At 29.6% G+C, this 20015-nt stretch overlaps 1 protein-coding gene across 1 annotated transcript; it reads right to left on the reverse strand.

The window, feature by feature from the left end:
- Window positions 1-13439: 13439 nt before the first annotated feature.
- LOC131636751 (GDSL esterase/lipase At5g45670-like) lies at window positions 13440-15425 on the reverse strand. The gene is made up of 5 exons (XM_058907344.1): window positions 15153-15425; window positions 14874-15001; window positions 14301-14546; window positions 13962-14202; window positions 13440-13843 (listed from the first exon to the last, which is right to left on the reverse strand). Exons 1-5 carry the CDS (start codon window positions 15397-15399, stop codon window positions 13608-13610), a joined length of 1098 nt encoding a protein of 365 aa, XP_058763327.1. The 5' UTR covers window positions 15400-15425; the 3' UTR covers window positions 13440-13607.
- Between the last annotated feature and the right edge of the window lie 4590 nt (window positions 15426-20015).

The following is a 20015-nucleotide window of genomic DNA, read 5'->3' on the forward strand; positions in this document are numbered from 1 at the left end:
CAGTGAAGTCGTTATCCAAACTTGCATATATTAAGGCATATTTGTTTCGACTTTAAAAAAATGGATTGTTTCTTTGTATTTTTTAAAATAGATTTTTTAAAACCGTTTTTTAAAATAGTATAAATTTTTTTATATTCGTTTTTTCTAAGATAAAACACTAATTTTAGACATCCTAAAACATAAACACAATTATTGAAGAATAAAATTTAGCCAAAATCGCAATTTCTTCAAAATGTTGTATTTCAAAAATGATTTTTATGAAAATTTATTTGAAATAGCTTCAAAATTAAGTGATTTATTGAAATTTTGATATCCAAATTTTTTCCCATAAATTGATGAAATACCTAAAATCACATATTAAGAATAACTATTCAAATAAAATTTTTATTTAAAGGTTTTATAAAAAAAAAAATCGCAAAATTACTTAACACTATAAAAATCATTTCTAAAAAAAGTCAAAACAAACAGGCCCTTAATCTCAGTTTTTTAATAGCTTCATGTTTATAAACTATAAGATGACATAAATACCTTGTAATTCAGAAGCTTTTGTATGTACTTTATTACCTCAGCATTTGGATAAAAGTTAAGTAGCCAAAAAAACTAAGAATAGAAGACAACCTATACCATAAAATAAAGTAAAGAATATCCATTACTTGTATTACTGGATTTCAATGATGAATGAGAAAAGAGGACGAGCATGAGGTTTCAAACACCCAAAATGTTCTTTCTTCTAACAAAATCATGTTAAATACTAACCCAATCTAACAAGATTATTTTTAAGTTTAAATGCATTTTTGTCTCACTATTTTGATGTTTTTAAACCTTTAGTCTTCCTATTTTAAAATTCAATTTTTTAGAGCTTGACTTCATTTGTGATTTTGTTGGTTTCCCTCTAATTTTAGTGATGAGTAAGTTATAAAATTTGTTTTTAATGATGTGACAGAGATGACTTTATATTTTATTATTTAATATTTTTTAATTAATAAATTAATATTTTTAGAAATGAATAATTTTTTTTAATATTTTTTAATTAAAAATTTTGAAATGGATAATTTATCATCTCTAACACTATTATTATTCTATTTTACTAATTAAAACAATTCTAACTAATTATTTTAATTATTCAAAATTATTTAAAATACTCGATATCTCTTTAATTCTCGCTCTACCATCCACAGCACCATATCGCACATCATATTCATCAAAACATCACATAACTTCACAAATCAATCACAACATTCGCAATTAAATAATTAAATAAATAATTGAATTATTTTAGGGTGTTATAACTCTCCCCACTTAAAGAATTTTTCACCCATGAAAATCACTTGGCGAAAACAGAAGCGGATAAGGCTCTCTCATCTGATCCACGCATTCCCAAGTCAAACTTTTACCAGTTAGTCCGCCCCACAATACCTTCACTAAGGCAATATCCTTGCCTCACAGCTGCTTCACCTTCCGACCTTCTCTATGCACTGTTGATGCTTAAACAGTCAGGTTTTCTCTTACCTGTATATTATCCACTTGGATCACATGCGAAAGATTCGGGATGTACCTCCTCAATTGAGTTACATGAAATACGTCATGAAGATTCGCAAGCGACGGATGTAAACTAATCTAACAGGACAACTCACCTATTTTCTCTAAAATATGATATGGACCAACAAAATGCGGCGTAAGCTTCCTCGACTTCGGGGCTCTACCAACATCTGTTACCAGAGTAACTCTAAAAATCACGTGGTCTCCTCCTTGAAACTCAAGGAATTTCCTCCTCTTATCATGATAACTCTTTTGACGATTCTGAGAAGCGTTTATCTTCTCTTGAATCATCTTAATCTTCTCAGTTGTTTCTTGTTCATTCTCAGGTCCGAGCACTGCACTCTCGCCCGATTCGTACCAACACAATGCATCATATGGTGTCATTCCAATACTATAGTGAAAACTTTTATCAGAAGAAAACTCAATCAATGGCAAGTGGCTCTCCCAAGCACCTCCATGTTCCAACACATAAACCCTCAGCAAATCTTCCAAAGACTAGATAATCCTTTCTATCTGAGCGTCTGTCTGCGGGTGATATGTCGGACTCAATCTCAACTTAGTACCCAAAGCATCTTGCAAACATTTTCAAATCCTTGACATAAATCTCGAATCTCTATCCGACACGATACTCGACGGTACTCCATTCAACCTTACAATCTCTTTAATATACATCTCAGCCAACTTAAGCAGCACAGAAACAAATTTCCTCAAAACATTAGACATTAAGTTATGATTTCTTTCAAATTTCTCTAAACTAACAAAACATTCAACCAAACTCTAGATTGATAACTGACATGAAACACATAAGACATTATAATTATGATCTCTATATTACAGACATGAAATAGTATATGCCACCCAACACATGAATGCATGTAAAGCTGACCTACATTATCACAAACAATTTCATTGGCAATATTAAAAAAATGGATAAATGATCGGTTGAATTTAATCTATACATTAGTACTAACATAAATTTTAAATCATCCGAGTCATCAACCATCTGCATCAGCAGATGAGGTTTTCGACCATCACTGTCAATGAGGAGGTTTGTTTCTTAGAATATGAGGTCTCTGAGTTCAGTGATGAGCATGAGTGTGCCATCTTGACAATGGATGAAACTGGCGACACTCAACAGATGGTGACTAAGGATGAAGTCTCTCTAGATGTCATTACTTTGTCATGTGACATCTCTAATACTTACAAGGATCCTAATCATCTCAACAGAGATACTAAGGTGGTAAAAATTATGGCTCTAGAGCATGGTGATAATGAAATGATGCCTATAACTACTTCTATGAAAGACCTTAATGATACTCATCACAAGAAAGATCTTGGGATAAGTATTTCTGAAGAAGTATAACAATTATTTCATGAGCCACTAGTGGAAGGGCTGAAGACATTGGAGCTTCTACTGTGGCTGCTAATACATGACAGCTAGTCATGTGATATTATTTTGCATTTTGATTTTGTGTATTTTGATTTTTGTTTTTGTAAGGGTGATATGCCCTAGATATTTTGGTTAGTTTTCTGGAAATAAATTTGATGATGAACATGTATCTTGCTTGGTTTTACTACCTTTGTCACTTTGTGACGAAAAAGGGGGAGTAGAAGTTAAGTATTCAGGAAGTATCTTGCTTCCAAGCCTCACCATCAGATGGATGTCGCATAGTGCCTAGACTTGTTTGGTTTGTATGATGCCATGTCATATGACTTGCACAATATATTGAAGCAAACATTCTTTTTAACCTTGGTATAATCAGAAGATAAAACATGGACTTCACTACTACACGTGTTTGCTTACGGTTAACGACTTTACTTTGAACCTAATATCTTGGACTGTTACATAACTTACATTCCTCCAACAATCCATCATTAGTACAAAACTCATTGTCATAGAACGACATGCAACTATTAATGCAACAATCGATTTTTCTTACTCTTAAACACAAACTTTGACACCAACTTCTTTGAATGATAAAAAGTTGTAGGCAAGTTGTCTTTTGTAGCAATCAAGTCCAACATCATTTTTATGGAATTCCAAACACTGGCGGCCAATAATCTCACACACATTCATAACTTGAGTCCGACGACCCCTCAAACAACGGTATATTCATCTCCTTCAACAATCTGATAAAATTTATGCGCTTGCTCATTCAACAACTCTTCCCCTTCAAAATCTTCAGGATGATCATAGGTCACGTTCACACCAAAAGCATCCTTAACCATGTCACCGATCAGATTAAAGTTTTCCCCTTATTCCATAGGCGGTCTACTATTTGAAGCATGCGCGTTGCTAATCTCGGGTACGTTCCTCGGAAATTCTTCACCGTTACACTTCCAAACACAATAATTTTTAAGCTTAATTGCAATTTTGGTCCCTCTATTTAACCTTTTTCTTGATTTTGATCCTTCCATTTTAAAAATCACTATTTTAGTCCCTTTTTTAAGTTTTGTGATGAATTTTCATCCCCCCTTCAAATCTGGAGATATTTTTAATGAGGTGGCACTCTTTTTGTTTATGTGTCATTTTTTCTTTCACAATATTATTTCAATGTCATTTTTTATTTAAATAATATTAAATTATTTCATTAAGTTTAATAATAAATCAATTATTAAGTTATTTATTAAATATTTTTTATAAATTTTTATTTTGAAATTATTTAAATTAATTTAAAACAAATTTTAAAAGAAATACTTTGAACTCTAGGACCAAATTCTCTCAACACTCTTCAGCCCATATATACACAAGCTACAACGTTTTTTAAAACTATATAAAGACTAAATTAGACAAACCAATGTGGGACTTTAACGGTCTTCTTTCTTCCCCATCATTTTCCAATTATTTTCCAATTTCACTATCTATTATTGACAATAGTTTCGGTTGTGTGATTAGGTCCCCTCTTCAATTGGGTTTTTGCGTGGAATCCATGATGCCTTACCACACGGTCACTACTTCTGCGCTCATGACCTCTATGCTTTCCATTCCGAGCTGCAACTACGCTTGGCTTTCAGAATGTATTATCAATCAAACTGTTTGATAATACTTTTAGAAAATTCAATGTGTTCTATGAAAATTGAATTGTTTTTGTTTAGTTGCATTGTTAATTGTAAAAAAATATGAATTAATTACAACTGGTTATTAATTTGAATTTGAATACTCTGTAGCATGAGGTGTATTTTGGAGAAAACTGAATAAAAACTTTTTATTGTCATGTTTGTGTGTGTGAATTTTATCATGATGATAACCATTGATTAAAATCAATGAGTGCCATGTGAAATTTAATACAGTAAAATAGTTTGTGTTATTTGGCATCTTTAATACTAGGATTTCTTAGAATTTGGTTCAGAAAATATTCACGATTTTATGTAGTAAGAAGTTGTTGAATTAGAGCTTAAAGAAAACTTGTGCGTGTTATGTGCCCGTTTGCTGTGGGGCGGCTAGTTTGTCTCTGTTTTGATTTCCTGACATTGCTTTAATTTTGAATTAGGTAGCTAAGCATCTCTAGGATTCCTTGATGTTGTTTCTACAATTATTTTTCGGGTATGTTTTCTTTTAGCTCTTATGACTGAGATTTAATATGTGGTGATGATGCACTAAATCATTTAGTGATTGATTTAGTATGTGGTGATGATGCACTAAATTATTTAGTGATTGATTTAGTGAGAGAGACCATACAATTTCTTTTTGTTTGTAGGCCTAAAGCAGAATATTTGAAGAGCAGGAAGCAAAGGTAGATGCTGAAACTTTCTGTAATATTCTTGTTAATCATCTTGGGTCACTTTGTAAAGATTGCAAGCCAGAGGTAACAAAGAGCTTTTGGATTTTGGACAATATGAGGAACAAAAGAGACTATTAAAGTCCCACATTGTTTTCTCTATAAATTATTTTAGTCTTTATATAACTTTAAAAAACTATGTAACTTGAGTATTTATGGGCTGAAGAGTGGTCAGAGATTTGGGCCTGGAATCTAAAATATTTCTTTTAAAATTGTATTAAATTAAGTAATTTCAAAACAAAAATTTATAAAAATAATCAATAAATAACATAATAATTGATTTATAATTAAATTTAATGAAATAATTTAATATTAAATAAATAAAAAATGACATGGAAATAATTTTGTGAAAGAGAAAATGACACATAAGCAAAAGTAGCGCCAATTCATTAAAAAATACCTCTAGATCTGAAGGAGGACCAAAATTCATCACAAACCTTAAAAAAAAGACCAAAATAGTGGTTTTTAAAATAGGAGGATCATAATCAAGAAAATGGCTAAATAGGGGGACCAAAGTTGCAATTAAGCCTAATTTTTAATGAAACCCTTTTTAAGCAAATGACGTGTAACTTCCTCTGGATCACTAATTATACGTCTACATTCACATTTAATTATACGTCTACATTCACATTTAAGAAAATGCCCACGCGATAAACCCAATAACTCCTTCTATAAATTTGGGTTTAAGTGCACGTCTTCCTGGTTCCAATCTATCATACATCCAACTACGATAGTACAAATAATATTCCATAGTGCACATTTGTACAAGCATTGCACTAATTAACATTTAACATATAAACTATAAACAATATATAACTTTTTTGTTTAACATATTCTCACATTATATATTAACTTTAAACAATATATAACATATTCTCATAGCAAGTATATTCTCACATAATATATAAACTTTTATAATAAATACCTTAAGATACACATAATTATTTTATTTTTGTTTAAAAATAAAATTTCAACACTACACCAAAAAAGGTAAAAGAAGGCGCTTATTTTGTCCTTTAATAGTGCTTAAAAGCGCTGCCTATGGTGGCGCTGCTGTAGGTATAGACAACGTTTTTTCTTTACGCAAAAGTGCTGCCTTATGTATACTTTAGGCAGCGCTTTTCCTTGAAAAAGCGCTTTCTAAAGTAGGTCTGTAGCAACGCTTTTCCTAGAAAAGCACTTTCTAAAGTAGACCTTTAGTAGCGCTTTGTCTAGCCTTTTATGCTCTGTTGGCACTTTAGGCAGCACTTTTTAAAAAAAATGCTTTCTATTGTCTACCTTTTGACAGCGCTGTCTAATGTATTTTTAAGGCATCATTTTAGTGTATACAAATTCTCAATTAATTTTTGTTTAAAAAGTTTAAAACAATTATTAAACACATTACATGTCACATATTTTTCTATTGCCCTAAACACACTAACAAGGTTCAATAATGATTACAGATAAACATAAACAAAATAAATTTAAGTAATAAACAACCCTTCACATCTACCGCATAAACCAAATAGTTACCCTCTACTATGTTAGATATGAACTTAGAGAATGACATTTTGATAAATAAAAATACTTCTTTTAATGGATATCTTATACATGTACCTCTTTAAGATGCATACATAGAAGCAACATCATACATGAAAGAGTTCATAATATGAAAAATTCATGTTAGCTAAACATACATATCTCAAGAAGGTAATATAGTATACTAACATGGTCCACTTGTGACTAAACGTGTATACTAGCTATCCAAAATCTGTTATCTTCAGTTCAACTTGATAAAGAAGAAGATTTTGACACGATAAGCACAATGTGAAGACATCAACATAAAAGACCATATAAAAGAAATAATAATCGTTGTATTTATGGGCACATGTGCACTAATGAGAATTATTTTTTGGTTTAATGTCTCTAGGCATTAGACGTTTTCCATAGCAATATATAAGAGTTTAGGCCAAAGATGTAATTGTAACATACAGTCTCAACCATACAATAACATACATTAATTCGTCAATTTCAAATGAAGATACACACCTTATTATGCTTGTTCCAGATGCGTCATCATGGCATACTCTAAAATCAAGTAAACCAGTTTCTGCAATGAAAAAGTAAATAGTAGTTAGAGTATCTAAGCCTTCTTTAGCAATACATGTTGAGTTCTAAATGCATCAACACAATATGTGTTCAAAAATATTACTTCAGAACCTACATTGTAAGCTATAATTTAAAAAAATCAAATACATTGGATAAATACTAACATGTCCTGTTGAAAGAAATCTCTTTTCTTTACCACATACATCTATTTCCTTTACCACATGCGATCAATTCCACTGTCAACGTCTCCCTGAAATGATTCCAATCCAGTTTACGAACAACATTATCAAAATTTCACTTGATGGAGTAATCATGAATCACAATGACTTCTTAACCAGCCAAAAGATATGTCTATTACATCTTGCTACATTGAATCAGCTCCATGATAATTTCAGCATTGCTATTATATAGCTCACACATTATTCAACATGTACTTGGATCTTAACAATATTGCCAATCTAACACAAATAAAAGGAATATAAAGCATCTGATCTACTAGGTTTACCCACTTACTATTGCTAAATATGACATCAGAAGTTCAATCTATGTATGAATAACACCCATGATAGCAAGATAGATTATTTACCCTTAACAAAATTGATGGTAGTTCATTGACAAAATTTCAAGTTTAATGAAATTTGCAGGTATGAGTTCTTTATTTAGAGGATTAAAAAAGTCAATTAGATTCAAAGACAGTTAATTGCTTCCAAATGAAACTTACCCATGAGAAGTGACCCGCATGAAACATATTGGTAGTGCCCTCCAAATGCGATTAATCTAGAGGAGTGAGTTTCAAAGTTCCATGTAACATTCAACCTCGCACTGAATCCTTACAATTTACAAGACCAACATCCAGATTGAAGAAATTCCAAACAACAACAATTACAATCCTCACAGCAACATAATTCAAAAATTGAATATATTATAATTCAAACATACAGTGAAGTAATAATCAAAAGTATTAACAAGAATTAGCTAGAAGCTAAAGGCTGAAACGAAAAAGTTGTAGAACGGAAAAGCTGAAACGATTTCGTGAGAGAAGAAGTGATTTTCGTGAGAACCAGTTACAATAACAATCATACCTCTAATGATGATTCAAGTTACTAAAACGATTTCGTGAGAGAAGCATAGATTTTCGTCAGAAGCGATTTTTGTGAGAAGAATAAGCGATTTTCATCTGAAGCGATTCGTCAGAAGCGATTTTCATGAGATGAAGGAGCAATTTCGTGAAGGGTTCAAAAGCGATTTCGTGATGAGATTCAGAAGTGATTTCATGAAGGGTTCAGAAGCGATTCTTGTTGGATTCAGAAGGGTTCGTGGATTTAGAAGGGTTCGTGGTTAGGGTTTATCGTTTAGGAGAAGAAGAAGGATAACATGGAAATTAGAAAGTAACGATACTAATTTATTTTTTTAATTTCATTTTTAACAAGCAGCGCTTTTGGGCAGCGCATTTGGAAAGTGCTTTCAAACGTGAGCCTTTTGCAGCCCTTTCTAAAGTGGGCTTTTAGCAGCGCTTTAATAAAGCGCTTTCTAAAGTGTGTCTTTTAGCAGGGCTTTCATATATAAGTTTCGTGTTTTATTTTATTTTAAACTTATAGCAGCGCTTTTGGAAATAAGCGTTGTCTAAGGGACGCTGCCTAAAACCTTTTTTGGTGTAGTGCAACACCGACATATTATCCTTTTAAAACACATAAAATTTATAAATTATGTTTTTAATAACTTTTATATAAATAAAAATAAAAACATTATTAAATATTTTGTTTTTAGAAAAATATACATATCAAACTTTATTTTTATCATTTTAATTAATACATATTCTGTGGTTTTTAAAAAAATATATAATATAAATTTTGTTATATATATATATATATATATATATATATATATATATATATATATATATATATATATATATATAATTTCGTTTTAAATGAATATATAATATTAATCTTTATCTTATTTTTGTTTTACAAAAATTGGCCAATTGAAATGGTTTGTCCTATTGGTGGCGTCAATTAGAATTCCTTGATCCATAGGAGGCGCTAAATCGCTTAGCTTGCCTTCTAAAATGTCTGATGCACTTACATTTTTTTGTAACATGAGTATTTAGGAAAATAAAGAAGAAATATGAATAGTTGGATAATTATTTTAGAAACTATTTTTCTTTTAGAAAAGATTAATTTTATATATAAAAAATACTTATAAATAGTAAATGATAAAATAATACAAAATATTAATGTTGAAATGATAATTTAAACTGACTGAAAATTTGACACAAATTATGTTACAAAATAAATATAATTTGTTACATTTCACTTTAATTAACTGTTTTACAACAAGGGTAACTGAGAAGATTAAGGATAAAATAATCCTCACTACACACAGAATAAACAGGAGTAAATATTGGATAATGAAAAATTCCTCGTACTTTTCATATTTCTTTAACTATTGAAATTGATAAATTGCAAGGTTTCATATCATTCTAATATATAATGAAATTTTATTTAAAAGGTTTAGAAAAATATGATTATTATCCACCTTGATGAAAGACCTAGACTTCTATTATCTACCTTGAGAAAAATATAATCATTAATCAGGCTGCAGTTGAAAACACTCAGGTACCTAATAAGATATATCTATGCATAGCTAGGTAAAATATAATTGGTAACTGCTACATGTACCCCAAAGGCACAGGTTAATAAATTATTTGTAGAAATATTCTATTAGAATACTCAAATTTTCTAATTAAAATATCTTTAATATGTATACTTGGGTCACAAGTTAGCAGTATCCAACATAAATTTATGGTACAATCAAGTGATACATCATCCTTAAGTTCAATTTAATGAACATATTAATGTGTTCACTGTGTTGGTGAATATAAAAGATACGAATAAGATGAAGCGATGAAAAAATTTTCTTGTTATATTTTGTTGCAGTGAAGTTATTATCTAAACTTGCATATACTAATCTCAGTTTTTTATAGTTTCATGTTTATAAACTATAACTATGTCTTAAGAACTAGTGGGTCAACATGTTTTTTAATTGCTATGGAAGATATAAATACCTTATAAATCAGAAGCCTTTGTATGTACTTTATTTCATCAGCATTTGGATAAAAGTTAAGTTGCCTAAAGCCAATGGAAGAATACACTTTGAAAAAAAGTATTATTAAAAAAAAAAAAACATAAAAAACAACAACCTATCCTAAAAATAGTAAAGAATATCTCTTACTTGTATAATTGGATTTCAATGAAGAATGTGAAAAGGGGACCAGCATGGCGTTTCAACACCCAAAATAATTCTTTCTTCTAAGAAAAAATTTTCACAAACCATAAACCTCAAAATTAAAGTGAAGAAATAGAACAACCCTAAAAGAGAAAGAGACAATATCATAGCAACAGACAACATAGTATGGTCGAAAGGTAGGATGAGCTATGGATGGCCGAAGTCTTTTGCAATGTGGTTGTAGAAGAAATACTGCAACAAGTCTCCTGAAATTTTTAATTAAATATTTTTTTGGTTTAGTAAAAGGGTAAGGGAAATGAAGTGGATACAGACTTCATTGGATATGATTTTAACATGTGATTAGAATATACTTTGCAGAAAGGTCACTGAGAAGGATAAACCATTAATGCTTGATTAGATTACACCATCTCGGAAATCTTGTTTAGAGAAATCACTATTGTGTACAAACTTTTGTGGTAGATCTTGCAGAACAATAAGGTTCCCTTTCGAGAAAATACTGTTGTGTACTAAATTTCGTGTTTAAGGACACCTTTTCTATCTTTGGAAGATACTTTGCTATATTTATATCTTCCAAAAGCATACTTTGCTTTGTTGTCATTTACATTCTCAATGGTTAAATGAACCACATACTATATCAATATGTCATTTAAAGATAAAAATATTATTTTCTAACAATCTTCCATTAGCGATAAACATGTGTACATCTCCTTTGCTTAGATTACTTATTTTTGGCTAGCTTACTTCTATTCTATATAAGGAAAGTACATGTTTCATTTCTAATGACACTAACAACTTCTTTTATTTAGTTTTTACCTCCTCACTCTCATAATTTCATGTATTTTAAATTGTTGAAGCGTCAAATTCTACCCTTTTTTTTTTATTTGTTGATTTTTTTAAAGTATTTTCTTGAATTTTATTTTGAGAGTAAGTTTTATTTCTCCTCGTTTGAATGGAGAAATTATAAAGTATTATTTTTTGGTTTTTTTTGGAAAATTATTTGAATTTCTATTGTTTGAGTAATCGTTTTGAAAGGTCAAATGACCATTATTGAGTTGTCTTTGGAGAATTATTAAGTTCTTACAAATTATTTTTTAGCAGATATTATTGGTGGTATTTATACGATATTTGAGTGGTATTTGTTTTTTTTTTTTTAATAAGCAATGGGATTAAAAGGAGTATTATGGATACTCCAAACCAAGGAGAACAAAGGGAAAACTCCTACTACTCAAAACAATTGAGAGGAAGGATATTCCAAATGTGAAAATTACAATTATCCCTAATGGCATAAAACGATTGAAGCCAATTCCAAGAGAATAAAACTATCCCCGACATACATTCGGTAAAACTAAAAGACTCATTTCTAAAAATAATCGCATTACGATTTAACCAAATGTTCCACACCGTAGCTAGCCAAATGACCGCAATGATAAATCTCTTAGCTTTAGCCTTCACCTTCTCAAAGAAATCAAAAAACTCCTCAAACTCTTCCAAAAGAAGATTGTCAACCGGACCAATCCATTCGAACACCTTCCTCCATATACTCGAAATGACAAAACACCCTCCCTTTAAATGAGATAAATCTTCCTCCTCCAATTGACAAAAATCACAAAATCTCCCATTTTGAGTGGTATTTGTACTATTATAGAGTTTATTTATCGAGGTCTCAAGACAAAGATGTGTGTTTTTTTAATATATTACAATATAATTTTTTTTTTAAATATGGTTAAAATTTTATATTTTAATAATTTCACTACTACGGAAAAGATATACCACAATGATTAGAAACAGAACACCATAAGACTTGATCACCACAGTCGCACAACCGTGGTAAAAGTTAGGTAGCGTTTGCCATATCACAACAATTGTAACTTAGAACCGTTGTGATATATATTTAGATCATGGGTTTGAAACCCATCAATAGCAATTTATTTAGAATATTGTTAAGATTCACTACTACAAAAGACGCATACAACAACGCCAAAGTCACCACAGTTCTTCCAAACACTGTGGTGACATCTCTAAACTTTCATGGATATAATAACGGTTGATGAACTCATCATGGTGATACAATCACGCTTTCATGGGTTCGAATCTCAAGACCCTCAAATATTTATTTGTTTTACGTAATGGCGCGCCTTTTCTTTGTTTTTTATTTTTGAATAAAATATAAAAGAGATATCACTACAGTTGTTTTATGCAACCGTTGTGATATATTTTATTTTTTTACTTAAAATCTAAGAAGGGGAAATGTGATGCACTCTTGAAGAAAAAAAATGTTGTCTTTGAGGATTAAACTCATAATCATCTTAAATTTCCCATTACGTGGCAATAATCATGATTAATGTTACTCACTTTTCATGGCACTCTTCTTTACTTTGCCTACGAAACCAAATTGAAATCCCTTTATTAACCGAGGTAATATCGGTTATTTGTAATAGTATCGCTAACAAGGATCTAATCAAACTTAATGGCGGCCTCACCGTTAAGTTAGAATCAGGAAAAATTACTTCATACAAGAAATAGATCTATCCGATTTATCTTGGAGATGAAACTTGAAAAGGCTATAGTAACTTATTTTGTAATAGTTATTTTACAGGAATAAAATTAGTTACTACATTAATTAACATGTTACATTTAAGATATGTCAAAAAAGAGGAACCAACAGTATAATTTTATTTTACTTTGTTTTGTACTGTCATATTCAACCATTTTTTCAATTATGATAAATTAAAATAAATTTGAACACAATGAGACTCAAATATATATTAACGATAAAAAACCATATTACAATGAAAGGGAAATAATTCCAACATCAAAACAAGCCATCAAGACAATATTTAGGACTAGGACATCAACCCTAATCTTTTTTAGGCAACACAAATGCTTATTGACTGAAAAGAAATACGACTGCTTATTGTTCACACACAAAATTATATAAAGACGTCATTTTATCTAAGTCTCCTTTCCAGTAATGAACTGAGCAAGTTCGTTAATATCCATTGGATAAGTCACATTTGGATAAGAAGCACTATTATACGAAGCTAATGCAACAAGGTTGTTAACAGCTTCTGTGGGATGAATTCCATCAAAATAAACATATTCATTCCTATCAGTGCATGGTATTGAATCAGGAGTACAAAATCCATTTTCCCCCGTTGGGCAACATGAAGCATTGGTAACCATAAAACCTAAATCACAAAAGAACATTGGCATTATAGATAATATTTAAGAATCAAAATCATAGACATTTCTATTTGTTTCACTATTAATATTAAAATAAATAACTAAAATAATTAAAATGTTTACCAACTGATTTGTCTAGGGTGATTGCAGTGGTATTTACGAAGATAGTTTTGGAAAAAATACGTAAGGCATTGAATTCATCAACAAGAGATCTAAGCTTTTGACTAAATATTAATGTAGCAGCATTCTGTTCTTCAACACATGATCCATCAAGTTTCCCTTCATTAGCAATCTCAAGTGGAGCGCAACCTATGTTATCTAACCCAACTAGCACGAGTTTACTAGCCCAAGTCCTATGTAAAATCTGTCCACCAAAAATACCAATTTAATAGAAACATTCAAATTATCTTTGACAATTTTATATCATTGAATTTTATATACAATTTTAGTACATGTATGTACCTGTAGATAAATGGATAATTCGACAATAAGAGCTTGAGCATACTGTTCAGGGGTATAAATGCTACTTGTTGGATAGAGATTGGGTTGAAAATAATTTAGTGCGTAATCGTTGGTGCCAATATAAACATAATACAAGCACTTTGACAGATGATCTCGGGCTTCTGACAAACCGCCAAGCTTGGCAACAATTCTGGACACTGTGATTATGTGATTTTGTAACTGTAATCCCAATGCGATATTATTAATCTACATGTAAATTGCATAACACTGCATTAGTGCAATTCATTATCTTTGAAAATATGAATATCTCATGAAAACATATATATATATATATATATATATATATATATATATATATATATATATATATATATATATATATAAAATCACAGACTTTATATATATGGTGTCCAATATAAACCCTTAATAATAATACAATATAAACACTTACCGTATTTAATAAAACAAAAATTTTATAAAACTGAAAAAATTACTATGAAACTATAGTCCGACTTTATATCATGTCCACAATAGATAGCTCTCAATTATATATAGAGATGAACCATTAAATACCGCTGTTTTTTTTCCTGTTTCGTAACGAATTCCAGCCGAACTAGATGCATAGTTAACACCTTTTAGTATATCATAGCCAGTAGTATTTGCAAAAGGAGGGATGAATTTCTCAAATCCAAGTAGTTCGCCTACATCAATTAACAGCAAATGTTAGCTTGTGTTGTTTCAAAATAAAATTATATACACCATTCAGAGCTAATTTTAGTATTTATTTTTCGTTAACAAGGAAATTAATTGATCTAAATAAAACACGTCCTTAATAGAACAAATAATTATTACCAATTATGTCAACTTTGGTTCTTCCATTGGTAGCTCTTCCTGTTGGTCCTGTTGGAAAGTCGATACCGAATGGCAAGTAATTGGCCTTTGCAGTGGTTTTAATATAGTTGTTGTTTCCACTGTCAGAAAAGGAGTCTCCAAATATGAATAGGCAAGGCACTTGAGATGAACCAACACAATGCTGCATGTTGCATGCAGCCAAGAAAACAAGATACAAACCAAACCATGTTTTAGTCTCGCAAGCCATTTCTCAACGTAGACAAATAAGTATGATATAGGTAAATTGGTATATGATATTACAATTATAATACCAATTATTATTTTTTTTTAGCTAAAACAAATTGAAGTGTCCCAAATTCTTTTTATCACTTTAACATAATTAGAGAATATTCAAAGTTCTTTAATACATCAACGGTTTAAGAAGAAACGCCGTATTCAAATGTGCAAAATTTTTAAGAAAGTTTTTATTAAGGTTGATTGATTTTTATTAGTGATGGTAAATGCTTGTTGCAAACGTGAAAATCAATAATTATTAGATAAGAATTAAAATATTCAGAACTAATGAAATAGTAACTTTATTTTTTGGTTGGTAAAATACTAGAATTTTTTAAAAAACATTTTACACATAAATGTATTGATTCATTACTCTTCAAAATATGTATTATTGTTTGAATGATAATAACATATAGAAAAAATTAAATCCGGTATATATATTGTTAATAAAATAATAAATCAAATTAGTAAATAAAGTATTAAATTAGTAAAAAAAAATTGTAAATAAAATAGTAATTAAAAGGGAAAAAACGTTTGGCGGGGCAGCCCGCTTCCCGCTGACTCGTTAGAAAACAAGATGAACTTTAAATTTGACCTCAAGCAAAAGTTTTAAAAATCGGACCGAACCAGACAGTTTAACTGGTTGGACCGTGAATTCGAGATGAATCCAGTTGGGTCATCCTTTCAAAATCGATAGTGGATAAAAACTGGAGTAGAACTGGAAAAATCAGATTGAACCATCCTAAACCATTCAAACCATAGAATCGGAGCCGACTTTGTAAAACCGTTCGAAAAATGCATCAAATTGGTCATTTTCATTTTTAAAAAAATAATTAATATGTAAATATCAAAACTTAACATACATTCTCCAATCACACAAAAGAATTATGTGTTTTTTTTTGTGACAAACATACAAATTTCTAAGTTTTGTCACTCCATTATAGTTTTTCACACTCCATCATATATTTATCGTAACTCAACTCAAATTTGTCTTTTATTGTTTAATTAAGTGTATTGTATTATTTATTTTTTGTATTATATCTTTTAATTTATGTACTCTTAATTATTTGAACTTTACTTTTATTATTATACTCTATTATTTTACGTTAGGTTTGAATTAGTTTAACTTATTTTATTTTAATTCTTTAATTTGTTTACATTATTTTTAATGAAGGTTGAAATGAACTATTAATATTGTTGTATTAAGGCTCTGTTTGGTAAAAATAGCGGTTGATTGATAAGTTAGCTGATAGCTGATAGCCTATGGCTGATGGCTGATGACTGGTAGCTTATAGCTTATAGCTGATGACTGATGACTTATAGCTGATAAGCTGATCGAAGTGTTTGGTAAAATTAGCGGTTCAACTAGCTCATTAATTAAAATGACATAAAGGACATTTAATATATAATTATTTTAATTTAAATTAAAATAAATTATAGAGGGTAAAAGTGGATTTTAGTTAAAATAATAAGGGTAAAAATGGAAGAAAAAATGATAAGCTATAAGCTAAAACGCTTTTTGAAATAGCGTCTGAAAAATAAGCTATAAGCTAGTAAAATAAACTATAAGCTCATAATGAAAAGACCGTTACCAAACAGGTCTTTTATTATTATATGAGCTTATAAGCTATAAGCTATAAGACATAAGCTCAAAAACTAGCATGCCAAACAGAACCTAAGTTTATAATTAATTTTGGAAATATTTATTTTATTAAGTTGTGAGTATATGATTTTGAGTGACATATCAATCAAAAGTTAGTTTCATATTATTAATTTATTTAATAATCAGTTCGACCATAGGTTTAACTGGATGAACCAATTAAATCTTAAATTGAAAGTTTCACCGGGTTGGTCTCCGATTCAGTTTTTAAAATATTGCCTCGGGTGTCTATATTGGTCTGTCACGCCCCATCTCAATTTTAAACATACTTAAATGGGACGAGCATAAACTAAACGGACCGCCCACTTTTCCACCCCTAATTTCTATGTTAAATAAATATTATTTACTATAATGTATTTATTAATATTTCCTCCATCGTATAAAAATTATTTTTTAAATTATTTTACTTTTTCTAAATAATTGTAATATACATTTACCTTTCCTTTTCTTTTTTTTACATTTAATAATTGGAATATACATTTCCCTTTCCTTTTTCTTTTACCTTTCCTTTTACTTTTCCTTTTCATATACATTCTTTTCCATCTCATATTTTTTTTTACATTTAACATATATTTTCACAATAATATACATTTACTTGATTTTTTTAAATAACCATATTTCCCAACAAAAAATTTAAAATTAACATAGTTCTCCATTATTTTACAAAATACTCATGTTTAAAAAAAAATTTAAGACGAAGGCAATTTAAATTAGCTGGCACCTCAACCAATGAGATTAACGTCCTTAGTAAGATATGTCAATTCAAATGAATTTTTTTAAGACAACTTTTGTAATTCATCCTACAGGTTGCAAGCTAAACCTAAAAATTAAAAATAAATTATTTAGAGTTAATAACTTAAAGTAAATAAATAAAAATAATGTTATAAAATTACTTTATTGCGTAGGAAAATGTGAAGCTGTGGAGGTTAACGAACACTGGGGATCAATGGAAACAAATGAAAATAATTTACGACACATCTAACTCTTTCACATTCATTAATCTTCCCGTCTAACAAAAAGATCAAATTTCTCTCATGTTGCGCGAAACTCTAGAGATTCAAAAAACACATCTTCATCAGAGACTTGATACTCAAATAAAAAATATGTCCATGTCTTTTACTACTTATGTTTGAACAATTGGATAAAATATTAAGAAGAAAATATGAAGATGTGGGAAAAAAATGGTTCACATCTATACCTCTATTTATTATACATAATAGTACCTATTAAAATATAATATAGTAATTGATATCGATTTAAAAAAATGTGAAGTGTTGTTGAAAGGTGAATTGACGCCTCCTTTGAAATGGTTTGTCTGACTACTGGAAACGTCAATTAGATTTCCTTGATTCATAGGAGGCGTCAAACCGCTTGGCTTTGGCTTGCCTTCTAAAATGTCTGATGCATGTGGCAATTCAATTGGCTTGAGCTATGCACTTGCATTTTTTTTTTTGTTTGTAACACAGGTATTTAGAAAATTAATGAAGAACATGAATATTTGGATAAATTTTTTTTTTGGAAAATATGGTTTATTTAAAAAAGAGTAATTTATATAAAAAAAGACTTATAAATATTAAATGGTAAAATAATTAAAAATATTAATGTTGAAATGATAATTTAAACTGACTGAAAATTTGACATAAATTATTTTATAAAATAATTATAATTTATTACATTTCAGTTTAAATAACTGCTTTACATGTAAATACTTTGAGAAGATTAAGGATAAAATATAATTTATTACATTTCTATGAGTTTAACAATGCTCCTTTATTGTATTTATCATATGGTGTATTTGGTGTGTAATTTTCATCGGGGTTTTTGTCTTATATATGCCCCGTATTTTGTAATCGTGTTGTTAGAACTTTTGATTCTATTAATGAAATCTTGATTAAAAAAAAAACATGTAAATTCTTTGAAAGAATAGATTTCAACACAAAGGGTAACTAAGAAGATTAAGGATAAAATAATCCTTACTACACACCAAATAAACGTGAGTAAACAACCCACCTGGGTAAACATTGGATAATGAAAATCTTATCATATTATCCATATTACTTTAACGAAATAAGTAGATAAATGGCAAGGTTTCATATCAATTCAATATAATGATATTATTATTTAAAAGCTCGAGAAGAGTATGATTATTATCCCCCTTGTTGGAAGACCTAGACTTCTATTATCTACGTTGAGAAGAATATGATCATTAATCTGGCTCTAGTTGAAAACACTCAAGTATAGCAACGTAAAACAAGAATTGATAGTGCAATCAACCTATACATCATCCTTAACCTCAGTTTTATAAACAAATTAACGTGTCCACTATGTTGGTGAAAGAAATAAGATATTGACAATGAAATGTCTTATGGACCATTCATAAGCATTGCAAGTGGTCCATATTTAGATAACAAAAAAATCGAATAAAGTTAGAGGGAAATTTAAGATAAGAATAAGATGAAACAATGGATCACTTTTCTGGTTACATTTAGTTGCAGTGAAATCAGTATCTAAAATTGCATATATTAATGTCAGTTTTTAATAGCTTCATGTTTATAAACTATAACTAAGTTTTAAGAACTAGTATGTCAACATTTTTTTTAATAGCTATGGAAGACATAAATAACTTGTAAATCAGAAGCCTTTGTATGTACTTTATTTCATCAGCATTTGGATAAATAGTTAAGTTGCCAAAAAAACAGAACCTGCTAAAGGCAATGGAAGAATACACTTTAAAAAAAACTATTAATCCTAAAAAAGTAAAGAATATCCATTACTTGTATTACTGGATTTCAATTATGAATGAGAAAAGGGGACGAGCATGGGGTTTCAACACCCAAAATCTTCTTTCTTCTAACAAAATCATGGGGTCTAACAAAAGGAGATTCAATATCTTAAAGAATTTTAAAAATCTGTGTTGCGTACTTACTTTT

This window comes from Vicia villosa, unplaced genomic scaffold (genome assembly GCF_029867415.1).
Source record: "Vicia villosa cultivar HV-30 ecotype Madison, WI unplaced genomic scaffold, Vvil1.0 ctg.001822F_1_1, whole genome shotgun sequence".
Classification (NCBI taxonomy): Eukaryota; Viridiplantae; Streptophyta; class Magnoliopsida; order Fabales; family Fabaceae; genus Vicia; species Vicia villosa.

Coding starts and splice junctions, on each gene's coding strand:
- LOC131636751 (XM_058907344.1), bottom strand. CDS start 15,399: ATGGCTTGCGAGACTAAAACATGGTTTGGTTTGTATCTTGTTTTCTTG. Junction 14,547..14,873: donor AAACAGGAAAAAAAACAGCG/GTATTTAATGGT, acceptor ATTTACATGTAG/ATTAATAATATCGCATTGGG. Junction 14,203..14,300: donor AATTATCCATTTATCTACAG/GTACATACATGT, acceptor TTTGGTGGACAG/ATTTTACATAGGACTTGGGC.